The 19,521-nt window shown below is 42.3% G+C and overlaps 1 protein-coding gene across 1 annotated transcript in view; it reads right to left on the minus strand.

The window, feature by feature from the left end:
* NMNAT1 (nicotinamide nucleotide adenylyltransferase 1) overlaps nucleotides 1–19,521 on the minus strand; it is a 47,195-nt gene that overhangs the window by 3,192 nt on the left and 24,482 nt on the right. The window contains exons 2-4 of the mRNA XM_027844024.1: nucleotides 8,893–9,030; nucleotides 4,613–4,796; nucleotides 72–217 (exon numbers count right to left, since the gene is read on the minus strand). Of these exons, the coding sequence (XP_027699825.1) occupies nucleotides 72–217; nucleotides 4,613–4,796; nucleotides 8,893–9,010 (448 nt within the window). The 5' untranslated portion in view covers nucleotides 9,011–9,030. The remainder of the gene's footprint in view (nucleotides 1–71; nucleotides 218–4,612; nucleotides 4,797–8,892; nucleotides 9,031–19,521) is intronic.

The following is a 19,521-nucleotide window of genomic DNA, read 5'->3' on the forward strand; positions in this document are numbered from 1 at the left end:
TGGGCTTTGGAAGCGACCCCGTGTTCCTCCCAGTCACAGGCCCAGCTGGAAGGTCCAGCCAATGCACTAACCCTTCTTTTGGGATGCTGATGGTTTCTGTTCACTAAGATCTTGGGCATCTCCAGTCCTCTTCCTCTTCCCTCCAGGAAGTACCAGGGAGGCAGAGTCCGGCTCGCTATCGTCAGAGTTCCTAGCTTCCAATCTCTGTTGATGGTAGCTGCAAACACGAGAGAAGCTCGTGACACACACAGACAGAAGCACTGTCTCCTCTCCTCCCCAGCAGGCCCCAGGTCAAAGGCTGAGCTCATTTCTACCACAGCTTCTGGAGCACCTTATGTGTCTGATCATCACTGGAACTTTAACAACTGCTATTCTATCTCATCCCCAACAGCAGAGTCCAAGATGATGCTAGTAACAGAACCCTCCTCTCCTGACTCAGTCTCCTACTATCTTTATTAGACTCCATTGAATGCCAAGATGCACAGTGGGGCAGGAAGACTGCGCGGAAAGAATGCACTCCCCAAAGTGATGTGTACTTACGGCCCCACGACCCAGGACGGGGCTGGCAAAGTCTTGTAGTTGTGTAGGTGGGGAGGGGGAAGTGGGCAGGAGGCTTTGGTATTTTTAAAGGTGTAGCCTTGGGTGGATCTCTGTGCCTTACATCTCTGCCTGGTCTGGTCCCTGCTCATACTGCTATCAAAGTCATTTTCATAAGGTGCAGGTCTGACCAAGTCACCTTCCTCTTTATCAAACTCCATTGGCTCCCTATCACTACCAGGATCTGCACCTCCTTCTCCTGGCCTCCCCACTGTGATTATCTCCAATTTATCCTGGCTATATCTTATTTGTATACAGTCGTCTACATGCCATCTCCCCCATCAGACTGGGAGCTCCCCGAGGGCAAGGATTGTGTTTGTCTTTCTTTGAATTCCCACTTGGCACACAGTAGGTGCTTAATAAATGCCTTGCTAACTTGAATCAACTTGCAGCTGAAGTAAAAATCAAAAGGGATTAAAATACTCAGAAGAGAGCAGAAGGAAGCTACAAAGGCAACAAAATCAGAGCCATGCTGGAACTGCTGGTAACTTTAGTATGTTCTTTTTAAAAACCAAGAGATTCACAGTTTCATATATGATCTTTTTTTTTTCTCTTTGTATATGGATGTTCGTGCTTGTTTATTTTTATCATGTTCATAAAAAATAAAGAAAAAACTGTTTAAATCAATGGACTTGTCCTGCAAATTCCTCCATTCTGTACTGTGTGACTGGATGCTCTGAGGGTTAGTTCTGCTCAGGTGCTTTCTCTCTCTTTGTACTTTGTTACAAGGGATGGTTCAATGAGTAGGAGAGGGTGGGGCATACATTCAGAAATTAAGGCAAAATAAAAACAAAAGTTATCATAGACATTTTTTAATGTTTTTTTTTTTTTTTTAAAGGCAATTGGAGTTAACTGACTTGCTCAGGGTCACACAGCTAGTAAGTGTCAAGTATTTGGTCTGAGGCCAGATTTGAACTCAGGTCCTCCTGACTTTAGGGCCGGTGCTCTATCTACTGAGCCACCTAGCTGCCCCCATCATAGACATTTTTTAAAATGTACATGCTAGGCTGAGATTCTTAAAATCTATGCTAGATTAAAATCCAGCCACTGGTCAGGTTCTTATAATCTAGCCACTGCTTACCCATGTTCAGACTCCTTAAGAGTCTGCCCAATATGACAGATGTTCTAATAAACCTTGTCTTTGGCTGAAAGAAGGCTTGGGTCGAATTCTTTCGGGCAGGACCTGCGTGTTGTGATTTTGGGGTCCCAGCACCCCTGAACCCCTAAACCGCATCATTTTGGTGGCCCAAACGGGGAAATTGCCTAACCCCAAGTTCTTCTCCAGCCAAGACTGGAAGGTATGTAAGCCTCTTCTCTCCCCTCCTTTCTTGCTCTGCAGTTGGGGTTGCTCTCCAAGCACCAAGGCTTGGAGGAACTTTTCTGGCAGACAGTTACAAGGCTGTCTAGCACCGGGCCTGATGCTCTCAGGCTCTTGGTCCACTGGGTCGGTTCAAGGCCATGGACCTGGGTACACCTTTGGCAGCATAGAGGACAAGGATGGACGCCCTATTCGGAAGCGTATCTGTTAATTCCCTCGGCGCCAGGGAATTGGGGAAAACTGCAGTTGCTTTTTGGTTCCCTGAGGCTTACTTACTCCCTTCCCTCTGCATCTCTGAATCCTCCTTCATGGAGGTTACAGGGAAAGTTAGAACAGCTAAAATATCATGGCAGATTCTGGAGGTTTTGTGATTGATTATTTTGAAACTCCTTACAACCCTGGTCACTCCTTTCTCCCACTCCTTTACCTTGAGTCAAGAGGGTATTCCTTCCCTATCTGGGAAAGGAAGGAGGGGGGAGGGGCAGCAGCTACCTCATGCGCCCCACTGGTGGTGGCCTTAGGCTCTGGGGCAACCTTTGCCTGGAAACATCACCCAGGTTCAGCACATCCTGCTCAAAGTAAAGAAGCTGGCCTCTGAGCTTGGGTAAGCATGTTCTTTTAAATTTGTAGTTTTAACTGTTAAGATGTTAATTCTCTGTGTAAAGTAATTTGGAAGTGCATTTAACAAAACTGAAGTCACCTGATTGGTAATGGATTTGTTTCAAGTTTCAAATTTGTGAACTTTCTGTTATCAGTCATGTCAAGCAACTTTTCATAATTTGGTTACTGCTAAAATAATTTATTATTGTTGTTCTAATGTGTAAACTAGCCAAAAAGCTTGTTTGGGTTATGTATGGCTTTCTAATGATTGGCTTTTTATATTAGGATAAATTTAGGTTTGAGATGTAAATCCGGGAAAAGTTTTTTCCTAAGCTGTGATTAGTAAAACTTGCTGTTTGAGGTAAAAGCTCATAGGATTTTGAGTTGTCTGATGCGTCATAATCCATTGATAATCAATAATCCACCATCTGAGAGAAATGCCACAAGCTACTCAGAGAAGGTGATACTGGTGGGAAGTCAGCATTGGGAAAAGCTGAGAGGACAATTTTAGCCTTAGTCTAAGATGGGATCCTCCTAGCTCAGTTTCCCCATTATGTTCCTTTGAAAGGGAATGTTACCTATCTGGCTATTCCTGAGTCTGGCTATGAGGTGGGTTTGATACTGCATGGTTGGAAAACTGAATTATCTGAATCCAAACACAGCTAAGGATGTTTTATCCTTTCAAAGTTGGGCTCTAAATCTAGTCCCTGTTTTATATCTGGGTCCTGCAGTTTTTTTCTGTCAGATACATGTCTTCCAGACTATGGGCCATTCACCTACAGTTGGTAGCAAACAGGGAGTACCAGCCAATGTCCCCACATCGTTCCCTGGATGCAGCCTGTGCTCAGTTCCAGTCAACCCCTTTGGGACCCCCTTGAGGCAGGGACAGCTCTATGCCCCTTGCCAGCAGGAAGCAGTTTCAGAAGCCGAGACCTTCGCCCCTTACTTCAAAAGAATTTGGGTCCCATTTGTTTGAGGGGGGAATGACAGGGTTGGGATCTGGGCCCCAGAAAGGAAAAACCCTGGACTTTCCCACATGGCCAAATCTCTAGCGGTCCCCTGAGGCTATAATCCCATCAACTGGCCTTCATTGTGGACCTCCCTATGGCCCCAGGCCATTTCTCCATTCTCCCTTGGCCATGTGATCCAGGTCCCTGGAATTCTATTACCTCACAGACTACTTGGCCACTCCTAGATCCCTCCCATAGTCTTTCTGTATATAAGGTCCATCTTGTCTCCAGTAAGATGCTGACATTCTTAAAATCTAGCCACTGCTCAGATTCCTAAAATCTAGCCACTGCTGAGATTCTTATAATCTAGTCACTGCTTACTCATGTTCAGACTCCTTAAGAGTCTGCCCAATATGACAGATGTTCTAACAAACCTTGTCTTTGGCTGAAAAAAAAAAAAACGAAATGTACATGCTCACTCTAAAACCTGAATGAGGATTCTGTGGGGGGACGGGATGGCATTTGGCTGGGCTCAGGAGGGTAGGGGACCTTGAGGGGGCAGAGGTGACAAGACTAGAGTCTGAAATTTGAGGTCTGTGACCCAAAAGCAGGATGGGGGCTCTGCAGGAGGAAAGGAGGAGAATCATGTATCCCCAGTGCTTTCACCCAAAGACAGGGAGGCAGAAGGCAGGTGGTTTCTCTGCCAAAGGGCCTAAGTCACAGGAAGAGAGGGATAAACTAGGAAAGAATCACCTTTCTTTAGGCGATAAGAAGGTGAAGACAACCCTTCTGGGCATAAGAAGGGTAGATCTGAGAGCATCTGGAATTCTACAAGTCACTAGTGGACAGTCTTGGGTGAAACAGAAACTGACAACAGATTGTGTGGGTGTGGAAGGAAGTATGAAGCCCCCAGGTGTGGGCCTCTACACAACTATCTGAATAGTGGTCCTTGTGACATGCTTCAACTGTAGAAAGGCCACATTCTGAAATTTCTTCAGGACACTGAAGATTAACTGTACACTGAGACTGTACGTGCTGGCCTGGAGCAGATACAGGGGAATGCCCCTGAAGAGGGCGCAGAGCCCCAGGGGCTTGGTCTGGGAGAGGCCCTGAATGACGGGTAACAGGGCAGGGTCTCGGTACCTACGTGAGCACTTTGGCCGTCTCTATCCACTCCTTATGCAGACTTTCCCAGGTGTCTACCTCTAGCCATTTGGAGGTCTGGGTGGCAAGCTCTGCCATCACAACTCGATGGTGGGCACTTATGAGTCCTTTCTTCTTATATGCATCACCAACAGGGGAAATGATGCCTTTAATAACATTATATTCTCCTGGGTAACAGAGTCAGAATGAAGAGCAGTTAGAATTTGTCATGCAGTGCAGGTATTTTGTGGGCAAAAATTCTGCCACACTCTGATGCCACATCATGGGAAAAGGTGATCCCGGGTACCAGAGTTCTATCCTGTCAGTTGGGCTCAAGCACTGGCAAAGCTTACCAAGATGGAAAGGCTCCAAGTTAGGGCCCAACGACAAACTATGCATCTGACACAAAAAATCCCTGGAGCATAATGTGGTCACAGCTAGTCACAAACTGTCTTTTAAGATATGGAAGGGTTGTAATCTGTATTGGTGGAGGGAGTACCCACACACACTGATAAAGGAATCCTTCAAGGAAGCAGGAATGGTGAACAATTTTCTTTAAATGGTACAACTCTTTTACTAGCCTTTGAACTGAGTGACAGAAGAATCTTTGACTAGCACGAAAGACCGAAGAATAAAAGGAGTCCATAAGATTTAGGCCAGGAGGGGGCTCAGAGACCATTTTAGTCCCTCTATCCTTGTTATTTCACAGAACACAGTGATTTGCCTAAGGCCACATAGCTGGATCTGAACACAGGTCTTTTTTCTGTCCAAAAGCTGCTGTCCTTTTCCTGTACTGCTCCCCACCCCCAACCCCTGACACTGCAAAGCTGCGGAGACTTCCAGCAGCTCTCCTCCCTGGCTTGAGAAACAGTTCACCAAAGGATTCCCTTGAAAGGACCAGATTCTTACTGCTTGATGGAGTTCAGGAATCTCTGATTGTGGCTGTCACTTAAATGATGACTTGACACCCTGCGCCCCGAGAACGGCCAGACATCCATCCCACACACCTCCTCGGGGAAGTGCTTCTCTAGCAGTCAGAAGCCGTGTGGGGGAAGACATCAGTTGATCTTGCCCGGCTCTGAGGGCTTCCTCTGCCAGGGTTGTGTCACTGAAACACACCCACGCCCACGCCCACACACACACACACACACACACACACACACACACACACAAATGCAGCCTCCCTACCCAAACCCACAGAAACACATGGGCTGCAATCCACCCAAGTGGCAGCTTAGAATCAGGGGGCTGATGGCCCCGGTGTTTGAGGACTTTATACTTCATGGTCATACAAGTGGTCATGCAGTTCAGTAAAGGAGCCTTTAGAAAATGCCTACTTTCCATTTTCTACTTGAAATGAATGTGAAGGCCAGAGACGGCCTGCTTGGAGGAGACTCCTGGGGAGGATTTTTTTTTCTTTTAGCTACACTGACACTCTTGTCTTTCTTTTTACAGTCCTGTTACTTCTAATGACTCCCATTAACCTGATCACTTCCCTTCTGCCCCACACACCCTTCCTTCATAACAAAGAAGTACAGTCAAACAAAACCAACCCATGCCCTAGCTCTGCCCCCTTCGAGCCCCCACCCCCCACACACAGAGTGACAGGCTGGGGGCATGTTTCACCAGCGATCCCCATGACTGGTCACTCTGCTGACCAGAATCCCCCAGGTGAGTCCTGATGGGGTAGCTGTCTAGGGTTCACTGTGAACAGGTCCACCCCTCAGCCCAGCGCCATGGGACCCTCTTCCTCTGGTTTTGCCAAGTACACTATAAATTGGATGTGAAGGGCAAAATCCACGGCTTGGTGCCTTAAATCAATCGATTTAATTCTGCAAAGTAGTTCATACAAAGGGTCCTGAAGCCAGGAGCCATGAATGTTCAGGGACTGAATGCTGTTGAGGCTCTTTGATTTCCCCTTCTCTAAAAGCGTAATAAAAAAATTAATTGGCCTCACTGGTCACATATGCTGACAAACAAGACCCCACTTCTTTAACAGTATCCTCACTTAAGTGTACATACTGGAGTCCAGATAGAAGGTAACAGCATATGGAACGATAAACATTCATTAAGTACTTACTGTGTACAGAGCACTGGGCTGACGGGATGGGAATGGGGGACAGGGAGAATTAGAATTATCTAAGACATCCCTGAGCTCAAGGAGCCTTGGGGTCTGTTTAGATGATGAAGCACCAACACAGGGGTCTAGAACACAGACTATTTCTCAGTAGTTATTAAATGTATTAGAGAGGCAGAACCCAGGACTATATGAGGAATGAAGGGGAAGGTCATGAACAGCCAGGGGGCCTCCCACCTGTGTGCACTGTGCAGACTGTCCCCTATGCCTGAGACACACTTTCACCTGTTTTGTTCCCCAAATATACTGGCCGCACGCCGACCTTCTGCCAGCCGTACGCCGGTACCCACTTCTCTTATAAGAAGCACACTACCAGAGTCTTACTCACACCCGAGTCTTCGGTCCTCAGCCGGATCACCACACAGAGACGAGCCATCGGGAGGCACCAACACCAGAGCTTTATTCAGAGGCCAACACAGCAAGCCATCATAGCAAGCCCAAGCAGCAAGGCCAGAGCAACAGGGCAGGAGCCAGGGGAGAGCACGTGTGATCTGACCACGCTTGTTCTAAGTACCTACCTAGCCCCTCCTCCCCAGCCCACTTACTAGCCAATGATTGTAGGGTCAGATACCGGAAGGGGCTGTCTGAGTTTAGCACACCAAGGGGGAGGGAGTGACGTAGGAGGCCAGGACCGGATATAGGAAGGAGGCATCTGGGAATGGCGCATAGACAAGAGTACGTGACCTAGGAAGTCAGACTCAGGAGGGGTCTGGGGTCAGTGCTGCACAAAGGGACCCAGGAAGTCAGGAAGGTCACAAGAGGCGTCTGGGGATGACGTTGCATATAGGGAGGGGACTAAGCAGAGGGAACTCAGTCCTCTGCCGTCCCACTCCCGCGTGGCACCGCCCCTTGCCTCAGGAGCTCAAGCTCCGACTACTTCCTTGTACCCAGCTTATCTCACAAAGCACTGCCCATTACCTCAGGGCTTCTCCGTATCCAGCCCATCCCAGTTCACCACAACTCTGTCTACCACAGCCCCTGCCTCGACTTCCAAAATATCCAGATCTTACCCTACCCTTGCCACAGCGCCCAACCTGGTAGCTGCCAACATCAGACAGTCCCTCACACCCAAATCCTTTTCTTCCTTCAAGGTTCAGCTTACGGATCACCTCCTCAGGGCAGCCTTCTGGCACTGGCCCCTTTTCCCCTACCAACTGAAAACACTGTTTACCCCATACATCTTCCCCAAGTATCTCTCTGAATGCTTGCCTTGTACCCATCACCCACCTGGAATTATACTTGTTTTCTGCCCACACCACATGAGAACATAAATTTCTCAAGAACAAATATGGGGTCCTTCTTTTGCATCCTTCTCGGTACCAAACCAGTGCCCTGCCCACTGGACCAGACTGAACCTGTGATTTCAGTGGTATGAAACTCCTAGGGAGGAAATCCCTTCACCAATGCAGATTACTACCTGCTCTGCAACTCAGAGCCTCTAAGAGGGAGGCTGGGCACCAGAGTAAAAGGACTGGCTTTGGAGTGATAGGACCTATGTTCAAACCTCACCTCCGAGGCTGACGACCTTTACAATCTCCCCTTCTCATGCCTCGGTTTCCTCCTCTGTAAAGGGAGAGGGTGGGAATGGAGGACCTCTGAGGCCCCTCCCAGCTCTTGCACTGTGTGTCTGTCATTCCAAGAACTGTCGGGAGCATGGACAGGGTCACACCATCGGGATGTGTCAGAGATAGGCCTGGAACCACAGACAGCTCGCTCCCCGCTCTGCCACATTTCCTCTCACCTCACCCAGAAGAGACTCTCACTGCTTGCTAAAGGTGTTTTCTGTGATGAGGTGATGGCATTTGAAGGCTGGGTAGGAATCTGACAAAGGAAGAAAGGTAGGGGAGGGATCCTAGGTCTCAGGCCAAAGCACAAGCCAAAGCTCAGAGGTGGGAAAGAACAGTGAGTGTCTGGGGAGCAGAAGTGTCCAGTTTGGCCCGAGCACAGTCTGTGCAGGGGACACAACGAGCTGAGGTGGGGAAGGTAAGGGGCTGCCAGGCTGTGGTGGGCCTCAAAGCCCTCCTCCAGCAGCACTCAGGGCCACAGAAGACTTCTGAGGGAAGAAGGGCCCCATCCGGGCTGGAACCCAAGCAATCACCTGGGCAAGGACAGCTCCAGCCTTGGCTGGCTGTCGATCACCCCCTTACCTGTTGCATTCATGTAGTCTTTGGCCAGCTCAAACAACCTCAGGTGCATGTTGGTAATGGGATTAAAAGAGCCACAGGCCAGAAGGACCACCTCTGTTCTGTTTTCCAAATTCTCCATTACTGGACCTGTACAAGCCACTTAGGAAAGAAAGAACAAACAAGACTGGTGAGAAGCGACACCGGGCTGGGACTTCTCTTTAAAAAATGACAACACAAAAACATGACTTCAGCTTTGTAACTTGTGAGACTGTCTACACTGACTTTATGGAGGGGAAAGGCTGGGGCCCAAACAGTCATGCCTTCTTTCTCATTTTCCAGGGCCTCATCACCTGCAGCCCGGTCATGACTGGATGACTTTTTCAGCTGTGCCCACCCATAAAACAAAGTACAAAAGGATCCTCAAGGGAAAAAGTGACCTGAGCAAGTAGTTTTTATTAATTTTTATTTTGACTTTAAGGAACTTAAAAAAAAACCCCACTGGATGCAGAACTTTATTTTAACCAATCAACAAGCACTTATTATTAAGCTAGGGTTTCTTAATCTGTGTTATTGTGAACCCCTTGAGCAGCCTGGTAAAGCCTTTGGCTTTCTTCTCAGAATGGAGTTTCGTAAAAATTCCCAACTAATGATACCCATCGTTGTGACGAGCATGTTCTGGGGTGGGGGTGGGTCATTGTCATCTTTGTCCTTTGCTTCATTGCCATCGGCCCCAATCAAGGTGTTATCACCACCGTGTTGGCAGCTGGGGCTGTGTGTGGCTATGTCTTTTGGCTGAGGGCTATTCTGGCCCAGCTCCACCCTCTCTCTGGACCAGTCACAAAGTGAAACCACATGGAATTTCACATGTCACTGGCCTTAAGGAGGAGGAGGATCTGTGCAATTCTCTGTCGTCCAGGTAAAGCAGACAAGTGCTCTAGATATTAAAGCACCTCTTAATCCAAAAACTGCCTTAACTCATCTGTTTGGAGATCAGTTGCCTTCAATATTTATACTCTATTTGAATTTTTACCTTATTCTGAAGTTCAGAATTTTTTCCTGTTACATACTTTTAAAAAATTGATTCTTTATCAGACTGCATGCCTATTGGATCTAAAGTCCATCTCTAATACACCAAAGAAATGTGTCCTCTTCTGATGAAGAAGACTGGGATTTTAGTCAGGTGGTCTATGCCCTCCTCCCTCTACCATTTACTGCATTAAAAACAAATCTGAGACTCCTACAGCAGATGAGAGGCTATAGTTTTGTTCCTCGCCAGGAGATCATGTTCAGAAAATGGAACCTAAAGATGTGGGAGCTGTATCAAGCTGTATTATCCAAAGAATTTAAAATTAAATTTCTATCTCCCTTTGAAATTCATTATTTTTTTTCCTCTTTCAACAGAAAAAAAAACTACTTTGCTATGAATTTCTTTGTGCATATCACTATTTTTCTCCTTTTGTGTTACTGCTTTGGGGGAGATGCTCCTAATTGTAAAATTACTAGGTCAAAAGGCAGAAGAAAGTCTTTCTCTGAAGTTCCACATTGCCAGAGGGCACTACACTTGGAGTCAGGAGACTTAGTTCTGAATCCCACTCCCAATACTTACTAGCCAGATGGTCATGGGCAAGTCCATTCACGAGCTTTAGTTTCCTCATTTACAAAATGGAAATAATGATACCAGTGCTACATACTTCCCAGAGCAGTTGTCAGGAAAGTGCTTTGTATGGACCCCTATGTTTGGGGCAGTGATGCGGCACAAGTGGATAGAGTAGATTCCCTGACCTGGAGTCGGAAAGACCTGAGCTCAAATATGGCCTCAGACACTTACTAGCTGTGTGTCCCTGGGCAGGTCATTGAACCTCTATTTGCCTCAGTTCCTCATCTGTGGGACACACTAGAGAAAGAAATGGCAAACCACTCCAGTATCCAGTATCTTTGCCATGGACGGGTCACAACAAGTTGAACATGACTTAACAATGACAACCTTTTTATATTTGGCCTATAAAAACAGGCTTTTTAAAAAAAATCATTAATCTTCAGAAAGACTGAACCAGGAGGCAGAGCCAAGATGACAGAGAAAAGGCAGAAATTTGCCTGAGCTCTCCCAAATTTCCTTCCAAACAACTTTAAATCATATTTCAAAATGAATTCTAGACTGGCAGAATCCATAAAAGGATGGGGTGAAACAATTTTCCAGCCCAAGATAAATTAGAAGAACTGTAGAAAAGGTCTGTTTTACTTAAGTAAAAGGGGAGTGCAGTCCAGGGCAAGCCAGTGGGAAGCCCTAGCTCCAGTACAGATCAGCAACTGAGGGTGCATGGACCTGGTGCTACAGGCCAGCAGTGAGGACTCCAGCTCCTGGCCAGGCAGCCCCAGTGCAGCAGATATAATCAGGCCCAGTGACCTTGGCACAGCAGGTGAGCATTCAGGCCTCTAGCCCCTGGCACAAGAAGCTTGGGACAGTGCTCCCTTATCCCGGGGCGGAGCTCAACTTTAAAAATCACAAAATAGACTGGAAAATGAGCAAAAACCAAAACAAACAAACAAAAAAACCCCCAAAAACCCTGACCATAGAAAGCTACTAAGGCAACAGGGAAGATCAAGACACAAACTCTGAAGAGCACAACAATGTCAAAATGCCTACATGCAAAACCTCAAAGAGAAATATGAATTGGTCTCAGGCCCAAAAAGAACTCCTGGAAGAGCTCAAAAAGGATTTTAAAAATCAAGAGAGGTAGAAGAAAAATTGGGAAAAGAAATGAGAGTTATGCAAAAGAAACATAAAAAAAAGTCAATAGCTTGGTAAAGAAGCACAAAAAAAGGAAAAAGATGTACAAAAATCCACTAAAAAAAAAACTCCTTGAAAAACAGAACTGAACAAATGGAAAAGGAGGTATAAAAGCACATTGAAGAAAATAATTCCTTAAAAATTAGAATGGGGTTAAGTGCAAGCTAATGATTCCATGAGACATCAAGAAACAATAAAACAAAATCAAAAGAATGAAAAAAAAACCCCAGAAGAAAATGTGATATATCTCATTGGAAGAAACAAGTGACCTTGAAAATATATCCAGAAGAGATAATTTAAGAATTATTGGATTACCTGGAAGCCATGATCAAAAAATGAGCCTCAACAGCATCTTTCAAGAAATTGTGAAGGAAAAATGTCCTGATAGCTCAGAACGAGAAGGTAAAATATTAATTTAAAGAATCCACTGATCACCTCCTGAAAGAGAACCCCAAATGAAAACTCCCAGGTATGTTAAAGCCAAATTCTAGAACTCTCAGGTTAAGGAGAAAATACTGCAAGCAGCCAGAAAGAAACAATTGAAATATCAAGGAGCCATAGTCAGGATTACACAGGATTTATCAGCTTCTACATTAAAGGATTGGAGGGCTTGGAATATGATATTCTGGAAGCAAAGAAGCTTGGACTAAAACCAAGAATCACCTACCCAGCAAAACTGAGCGTAATCCTTCCAGGGAAAAAGTGAACATTCAATGAAATGGAGGACTTTCAAACATTCCTGATGAAAAGACCAGAGATAAACAGAAAATTCAAATATCAAATACAAAGCTCAAAAGAAGCATAAAAAGATAACCAGAAAAGAGAAAAAAAGTAATTCAATAAGGTTAAACTGTTTACATACCTACATGTGAAGATGATACTTATAACTCTTAAGAATTGTATCACTATAAAAAAGGAAAGAAAGAAAAAAGAAGTGTATCACTATTAGGGCAGTTAGAGGAAGTATATATAGATAGAGGGTGCAGATATAAGCTGACTATGATGAGATGATACAAAAAAATTAAGGGATGAGAAAGAAGATTGCACTGGGAAAAAAGGGAAGGAAGAGGTAGAAAGGGATAAATTATCTCACATGAAGAGGGACAAAAGACCTATTACAGTAGAGGGAAAGATAGGGGGGATGAGCAGTGCTTGAATCTTACTCTCACTGGATTTGGCTCAAAGAGGGAATAACATATATACTCAGTTGAGTATAGAAATCTATATTACCCTATAGGGAAGTAAGGGGTGACAAGAAAAAAAGGGGAGGCTAATAGATGGGAGGGCAGATTAAGGGAGGTGGTGGTCAGAAACAAAATACTGGTGAGGATGGAAAGGATGAAGAGAGCGAGAACAAGAGTGAGAGAAAGAGAGAAAGAGAGAGAGAGAGAAGTATAAACAGGAAAATAAGATAGGGGGAAATATATAGTTAGTAACCATAACTGTGAATGTGAATGGGATGAACAGAATTTTGTTATTCATAAGAAACGCATTTAAAGCAATGACACACACACATAATAAAGGTAAAAGGCTAGAGCAGAATATATTATGCTTCCACTGAAGAAGAAAAAAAGTAGGGGTAGCAATCATGATCTCAAACAAAGCAAAAGCAAAAATGGATCTAATTAAAAGACATAAAGAAGGAAACTACATCTTGCTAAAAGGTATTGCAGATAATGAAGTAATATCATTACTAAATATATATGCACTAAATAGAATAGCACCCAAATTTCTAAAGGAGATATTAAATTAGTTATAGGAGGAAATAGACAGTAAAACTATACTAATGGGGGACCTCAACTTTCTCCTCTCAGAACCAGATAAATCTAACCACAAAATAAACAAGAAAAGAGTTAAGGAGGTAAACAGAATTTTAGAAAAGTGAAATATGGTAGACCTCTGGAGAAAACTGAATGGGGTTAGAGAGGAATATGCTTTTTTCTCAGCAGTACATGGCACCTGCACAAAAATTAACCATATATTAGGGCATAAAAACCTCACAATCAAATGCAAAAAGGCAGAAGTATTACACTTAAAATGCATTCTTTTTACATCATGATGCAATAAAAATTACATTTAATAAAGGGTCACAGAAAGATAGTTTAAAAATTAATTGGGAACTAAATAATCTAATCCAAAAGAATGAGTGGGCCAAAGAACAAATCATAGAAACAATCAATAATTTCATTAAAGAAATGACAAAAATGAGACAACATACCAAAATTTATGGGATGCAGCCAAAACAGTGCTTAGGGGAAATTTCATACCTCTAAACACTTACATCAATAAAAGAGAGGAAAAATTGATCAATGAATTAGGCATGTAACTAAAAAAAAACTAGAAAAAGAACAAATTAAAAATCCCCAATTAAATACCAAATCCTGAAATCAAAGGAAAACTGAAAGAAAACCACTGAACTAATAAATAAAACTAAGAGCTGGTTTTATTTTTTTTAATTCAACAATAAAATAGATAAACCATGTTAATTTGATTAAAAAAAGAAGAAAATCAAATTATTAGTACCAAAAATGAAATGAGTGAATTCACCACCAATGAAGAGGAAATTAAAGCAATAATTAGGAGCTATTTTGCCCAACTGTATGCCAATACATCTGATAATTTAAGCAAAACAGATGAATACTTACAAAAATGTAAATTGCCCAGATTAAAAGAAGAGGAAATAGAATACTTAAATAACCCCATTTTACAAAAAGAGATTGAACCATCAATGAACTCCCTAAGAAAAAACTCCAAAAGCCAGATGGATTCACAAGTACATTTAAAGAAAAATTATTTCCAATGTTATATAAACTATTTGGGAAAATAGGTGAAGGAGTCCTATCAAATTCCTTTTACAACAGAAATATGATACTGATACCTAAATCAGAAAGAGCCAAAACAGAGAAAGAAAACTACAGACCAATTTCCCTATGAATATTGATGCAAAAATTTTAAATAAAATACTAGCAAGGGGATTACAGCAATTTATCACAAGGATCATACATTATGACCATGTGGGATTTATATCAGGAATGAAAGGCTGGCTCAGTATTAAGAAAACTATCACCATAATGACCATATCAATAACAAAACCAATATAAATTATATGATTATCTCAATAGATACAGAAAAAGCTTTTGACAAAATATAGCACCCATTTCTATTAGAAACCCTAAAGAACATAGTAATAAATGGAGCTGTCCTTAAAATGTTAAGTAGTGTCTAAAACCATCAGCAATCATTATCTGTTATGAGGATAAGTTAAAAACCTTCCTAAAAAGATAAGAGGTGAAGCAAGGATGCCCATTATCACCCATATTATTCAATATTGTATGAGAGATGTTAGCTATAGCAATAAGAGGAGAAAAAGAAATTGAAGGAATTAGAATATGTAGTGAGGAAACAAAACTATCACTTGCAGATGATATGATGGTACACTTAGAGAATCCTAGAGAACAAACTAAAAAATTAGTTGAAATAATTAACAACTTTAGCAAAGTTGCAAGATAAAAAATAAACCCACATAAATCATCAGCATTTCTATATATTACCAACAAAGTCCAGCAGCAAGAGATAGAAAGATAAATTCCTTTTAAAATAATTGTAGGGGCATCTAGGTGATGCAGTGGATAGAGCAGCGGGCCTGGAGTCAGGAGGACCTGAGTTCAAATCCAGCCTCAGACCAGAAACTTGACATTTACGAGCTGTGTGAGCCTGGGCAAGTCACTTAACCCCAACTGCCTCACCAAAAAATAAATAAATGATAAAATAACCGTAGACAATATAAAATACCTGCCAAGACAAACCCAGGAACCATATGAACACAATTACAAAATACTTTTCATACAAACTCAGACCTAAGTAATTGGAAAAATATGAATTACTCATGCGTAGGCCAAGTCAATACAATAACAATGACAATTCTACCTAAAGTAATTTACTTAGTCAGTGCCATGGCCAAACTACCAAAAATTATTTTATAGAGTTAGAAAAAATCATAACAAAATTCATCTGGAAGAATGAATCAAGAATGGTCAAGAATATCAAGGGAATTAACAAAAACAAACGTGAAGGAAGGTAGCCTAACTGTACCAGATCTCAAACTGTATTATAAAATGGTAATCATCAAAACTATCTGGTACTAGCTAAGAAATAGAGTGGTGAATCAGTGGAACACCGGTAGGTACATGGGACAAAGTAGTAAATGACCATCGTCATCTAGTATTTGATAAACTCAAAGACTTCAGCTCCTGGGACAAGAACTTACTATTTGACAAAAACTACTGGAAAAACTGGAAAACATTATGGCAGAAACTAGATATAGATCAACATTTTACACCATATACCAAGATAAGGTCAAAATGGGCACATGATTTAGATATAAAAGGTGATACAATAAGCAAATTAGGGGAGCAAGGAATAGTTTATCTATCAGATCTATGGAGAAGTGAAAAATTTATGATCAAACAAGAGATAGAGAGCATTACTAGATATAAAATGAACAATTTTGATTACATTAAATTAACAAGGTTTTATATAAACAAAATCAATGCAACCAAGATTGGAAGAAAAGCAGAAAGCTGGGAAACAATTTTTACAGCATATCTCTGATAAAGGTCTCATTTTATAGAGAACTGAGTCAAATTTATAAGAATACAAATCATTCCTCGATTGATAAATGGTCAAAGGATGTGAACAGGCAGTTTCAGATGAAGAAATCAAAGCTATCTATAGTCATATGAAAAAATGCTCTATATCATTATTGATTAGAGAAATGCAAATTAAAACAACCCCGAGGTACCACTTCTTATCTATCAGATTGGCTAATATGACGGAAAAGGAAAATAATAAACATTGGAGGGCAGTTGGGAAAACTAGAAGACTAATGCACTATTGGTAGAGTTGTGAATTGATCCAACCATTCTGGAGAGCAATTTGGAACTCTGGCCAAAAACCTTTAAACTGTGCGTGCCCTTTAACCTGCAATACCACTCTAAGGTCTGTATCCCAAAGATATTGGGGGAGGGAGAGAGAGAGAGAGAGAGAGAGAGAGAGAGAGAGAGAGAAAAGGAAGGATTTTTGTTTGTGTTTTTTCCCAATAGGGAACATTTGCTTTCAAAGGGGTAGAGCACAAACAACTGGAGTGAGGAGATTAGGATAAGCCTCCTGTACAGTGGCATTTGGAGTCTCTTTGATGGCAGGGATCCTCCTATGCAGGCAACTGGAGACCACAGAGAATCATCAAAGAAAATGAGCGTGCTCCAAAAGGGCACCAGCTTCCTTATTCCCACAGGCTCCTTATTGGCCCTCTCTTCCCAAGAAAAAAGTAGCCTCAAGCATACCCAAGAACTAGACCATTGGAGTCAAGGCTGTGTTACTTCAGGAGAACACAGGTACCTTCGTGACCCATTGTTGTTTTCAGAAGATAAACACAATTCAGATAAAGTGGAATTTTTTTTTTTAAAGGCAATTGGGGTTAAGTGACTTGCCCAGGGTCACAAAGTTAGTAAGTGTCAAGTGTTTGGTCTGAGACCGGATTTGAACTCAGGTCCTTCTCACTTCAGGGCCGGTGCTCTATCCACTGTGCCACCTAGCTGCCCCAAAAAGCAGGATATTTATAGGGGCAGGACTAGGCCTGGTGGAATCTCTGCCCCCTGCCCCCATCCAGGTTCAAGAAAGCTCCCATGACAAACCTCCTCTCCTGAGCCATGACTTGGGTACATACACCATAGGAACAGACCTCCTTATAGCACAGCCAGGCCCAAAGGCATTACTGGAACCAGCAGCTTTCGTGAATCTAGCTATTTGAAACTCGTTTCCCAGGTCATCCATTCCCCAGGGGGCAAAAAAAAAAGGGAAACCTCTGAAATACAGAAAAGATTATTGTAGAAGGGATTATTTTCCTAAAGCCAGTAGAATGATAGCTACATGGTTCTTTCCAATTCAGATTCTGTAATGAGAAAAGCCAACCAATCGTGAAACTCATTTGTAAAAGGTGACATGATGCATTTCAGGAAGGATAACCCTATCGCTAAAATATGTTATGAGTGACTGCCATGGATTATTTGCTTTGTCATCTGTACACATTTATTGCGTATGCAATGTGTGTATTTCCCGTCTTTGTTGGTGACAAAAAATTTACACTCTAATAAATTTTTAAATGGGAACAAGTCAGCTAGTGACATTTTAGTCCTCACCTGCCACTGTGCTTTGCATTTAGTAAATGCTTTATAAAGCATCTGTTGAGGGAGATAGCTTAAGATAGTACAGTGAGATGTCTCACTAGTGACTAGAGAATTCGTGTGTAGTGAGACGCAGCTGCATTGCATTAGAAAATAAGAAAATGCCTACTGTGGAATGAAAGAACTGCTTTATTTTAATAATTATATAAGACAAATACTGTTGCTTTGTTTATAACCATCCCATACATTTGGAATAGTGGCATTCACTTCTCCTAAAGTTGTCAGATATAGTTTGTGGACTTATTTCAGATTAGATTATTTATATACATATATATATATATATATATGCACATGTATGTATGTATGTATGTATGTATGTGTGTATATAAGATAATAATCTGATCTGTTAGGACCTATGTTTATGTCACAGGGTGAAATAGATTTTCTCTACTCCTAACTTTTTTTATGTCTTCTTTATGATATAAATTACATTTTGTTTGCTAAAACAAGGATGCTGTGCAACAATATAGTCAAAGAAGGATCTCTGTACAAAAATATTTACAGCAGCTCTTTTAGTAGCAGAAAATTGGAAATTGAGGGGATGACCATTAATTGGAAATGACCGCACAAGTTGCAGTATATGATTGTAATGGAATACTCTGTGCTATAAGAAATGATGAGCAGGCTGATTTCAGAAAAACCTGGACTTATATGAATTGATACCAAGCGAAGTGAACAAAACCAGGAGAACATAGTACACGGTAACAGCAATACTGTACAATGATTAGCTGTGAATAACTTAGCTATTCTCAGCAGTACATTGATAGAAGACAGTTCCAAAGGAGTCTGATGAAAAATGCTATCCACCTCTAGAGAAAGAACTGATGGAGTCTGAATGCAGATTGAAGCATACTATTTTTCACTTTCTGTATTTTTTTTCCTTTGGGTTCATGTGTTCTTTTACAACATGACTAATACGGTAACATATTTTGATGATTGAACATGTAGAGCCCATATCAAATTGCTTACTGTCCCAAGGGTAGGGGGAAGGTGAGAGAAGGAGAGAAAAAATTTGGAACTCAAAAATTTTTTAAAAATAAATGTTAAAATTGTCTTTACGTGTAATTTGTGAAAAAGTAAAATATTATACATTAAAAAGAACTGAACCGATCTTCAATGCCACCCATGAGACACACTTGCTTCCTCATTGATCTACCAACACTGCAGCCATTTAACAGATAAAGCTCAGAGTCCATCAATAACTGAGCAGAATGGTCCTGAGAATTGTCCTCTGGCTTCCAGTTCAGTGCTCTTTTTTATGAAGGAATAACAACAGATCAGGTTGGAGAGGTGGCTCGGGGCCGGCCCAGTGAGAGGTTAGGAATGGAAAGTTTATCCTCAAAAAGCAACGAGTAGCAATCGAAGGTTTCTCAGTAGTGGAATCAAGTGATCAATGCAGTCTTCCAGGAAGGCTCATCTTGTAGGAATATATGAGATAGGAAGGAGAGAGGCTGGAGACATGAACAGTCAGGAGGCTCCTGTGTCGGTCCAGCTGTGAAATGAAAATCTGGGGTGGTGGTAGAGAAAATGGAAAGGAAGGGGCATAAGAGAGGCCTTTCTGAGGAAGAATCGACATTCCATCTCCACTTGGACCTTCTCCTCCATCTTGGCTCTAGTGTT

The sequence above is a fragment of the Vombatus ursinus genome, unplaced genomic scaffold (genome assembly GCF_900497805.2).
Source record: "Vombatus ursinus unplaced genomic scaffold, bare-nosed wombat genome assembly UNPS02014932.1, whole genome shotgun sequence".
Taxonomy (NCBI): domain Eukaryota; kingdom Metazoa; phylum Chordata; class Mammalia; order Diprotodontia; family Vombatidae; genus Vombatus; species Vombatus ursinus.